At 43.9% G+C, this 1371-nt stretch overlaps 1 protein-coding gene across 1 annotated transcript; it reads right to left on the bottom strand.

Annotated features, from left to right (window-relative positions):
- Positions 1-517: 517 nt before the first annotated feature.
- Positions 518-1036, bottom strand: LOC107646846 (uncharacterized). Its single transcript, XM_016350995.1, has one exon. The coding sequence runs from the start codon at positions 1034-1036 to the stop codon at positions 518-520; it is 519 nt and encodes a 172-aa protein (XP_016206481.1).
- Between the last annotated feature and the right edge of the window lie 335 nt (positions 1037-1371).

The following is a 1371-nucleotide window of genomic DNA, read 5'->3' as shown; positions in this document are numbered from 1 at the left end:
GAGGCTCTCTCCAGAGCGTTCTGTTTTTAGTTCTGAATATTTTTGTCACTATTCTGAGTGCTGCACATGATCACAAACGTCAAAAAGCAAAGGAAAAACTATAGAGAATGAACTAAAACAAAATCAAATGAGAATAAACAAAAGAAAGGAAACAATAGTACTCTAATCATGGTTGGGTTGCCTCCCACCAAGCGCTTCTTTACCGTCGTTAGCTTGACAGACAGCTCCCTTATGGAGGTAGGTAGGGGCTCATATCTTCACCCCTCACAGTGAATTTTCTTCATGTGCTCTCATGAATGAGCTCCACATGCTCTAGAGACAGGATATGATTCACTATATGTGGAATGACTAGACTCTTACTGAAGACAACTCTCATGCCAGGTGAGAGGTTTTCAATGGGGATCTTCTTATCCCTCTAGCCTTTAGGTATCTTCTTTTGAGTGCCTTCCTTCTTAGTGCTTGATGATGGTTTCTCAACACCAAACTTAAAGTTGGTGTCTAGGGGCTCTGTAAAGCTCTACACTGAGAGGGAAGGTTGAAACACTACGTGTTGCACAATGGAACCTCCTTTGTTAGAGGGAGATTGAGGGTTGGGAATCTTGAACAAGATATAATCCTCATATAGTCTAAGAACTAGCTCTCCTCTTTCCACATCAATTAAGGCCTTAGAAGTAGCTAGAAAAGGCCTTTCAATGATAATGGATTCATCTCTATCCTCCCCATTGTCTAAGATTACAAAATCAGCAGGGATGTAAAGGTCTTCAACCTTCACTAGGACATCTTCCACCATGCCATATGCCCTTTTTAGGGACTTGTCTGCCATCTCTAATGAGATCTTGGCACGCTGCACCTCCAGAATTCCCAGCCTTTTCATTACAGATAAAGGCATCAGGTTGATGCTTGAGCCAAGGTCACATAGTGCCTTCTCAAAAGTGATAGTCCCTATAGTACAGGGAATCAGAAAGCTTCCAGGATCCAGTAGCTTTTGAGGGAGCTTCTTCTGGACCAAGGCACTACACTCCTTATCCAGTACCATAGGCTCATCTTCCTCCTCCAACGCCTCTGTATGAGAAGAGTTGGCCTATAGCTTCCTGAGGATTGCTAGGAACCGAGCAATTTGCTCTTCCATGGACTCCTCATCCTCGTCAAAGAGGTGTATTCCTCAGGTTCCTCTTCCAGTAAAGGGACGTGCAAGGTGACGTTATCAGTCTCTTCATGAGCTCTGATTTTCTTGAGCTCCTTAATAGCAGGCTCCTCTTTGGGTTCGGTCATAACTTCCATAGTGAGGGCCTTGAATTCTTCCCTTGGGTTTACTTCTATGTTACTTGGAAGAGGGTTGGAAGGGATTTCTGGGATCCTCTTGCTCAGCTG

This window comes from Arachis ipaensis, chromosome B6, assembly GCF_059453495.1.
Source record: "Arachis ipaensis isolate K30076 ecotype BB chromosome B6, ASM5945349v1, whole genome shotgun sequence".
Classification (NCBI taxonomy): Eukaryota; Viridiplantae; Streptophyta; class Magnoliopsida; order Fabales; family Fabaceae; genus Arachis; species Arachis ipaensis.
This window is presented reverse-complemented; position numbering and strand designations above follow the sequence as displayed.

Bases quoted from the DNA above. Each gene is read 5' to 3' on its own strand.
- LOC107646846 (XM_016350995.1), bottom strand. From the start codon at position 1,036: ATGGTACTGGATAAGGAGTGTAGTGCCTTGGTCCAGAAGAAGCTCCCT.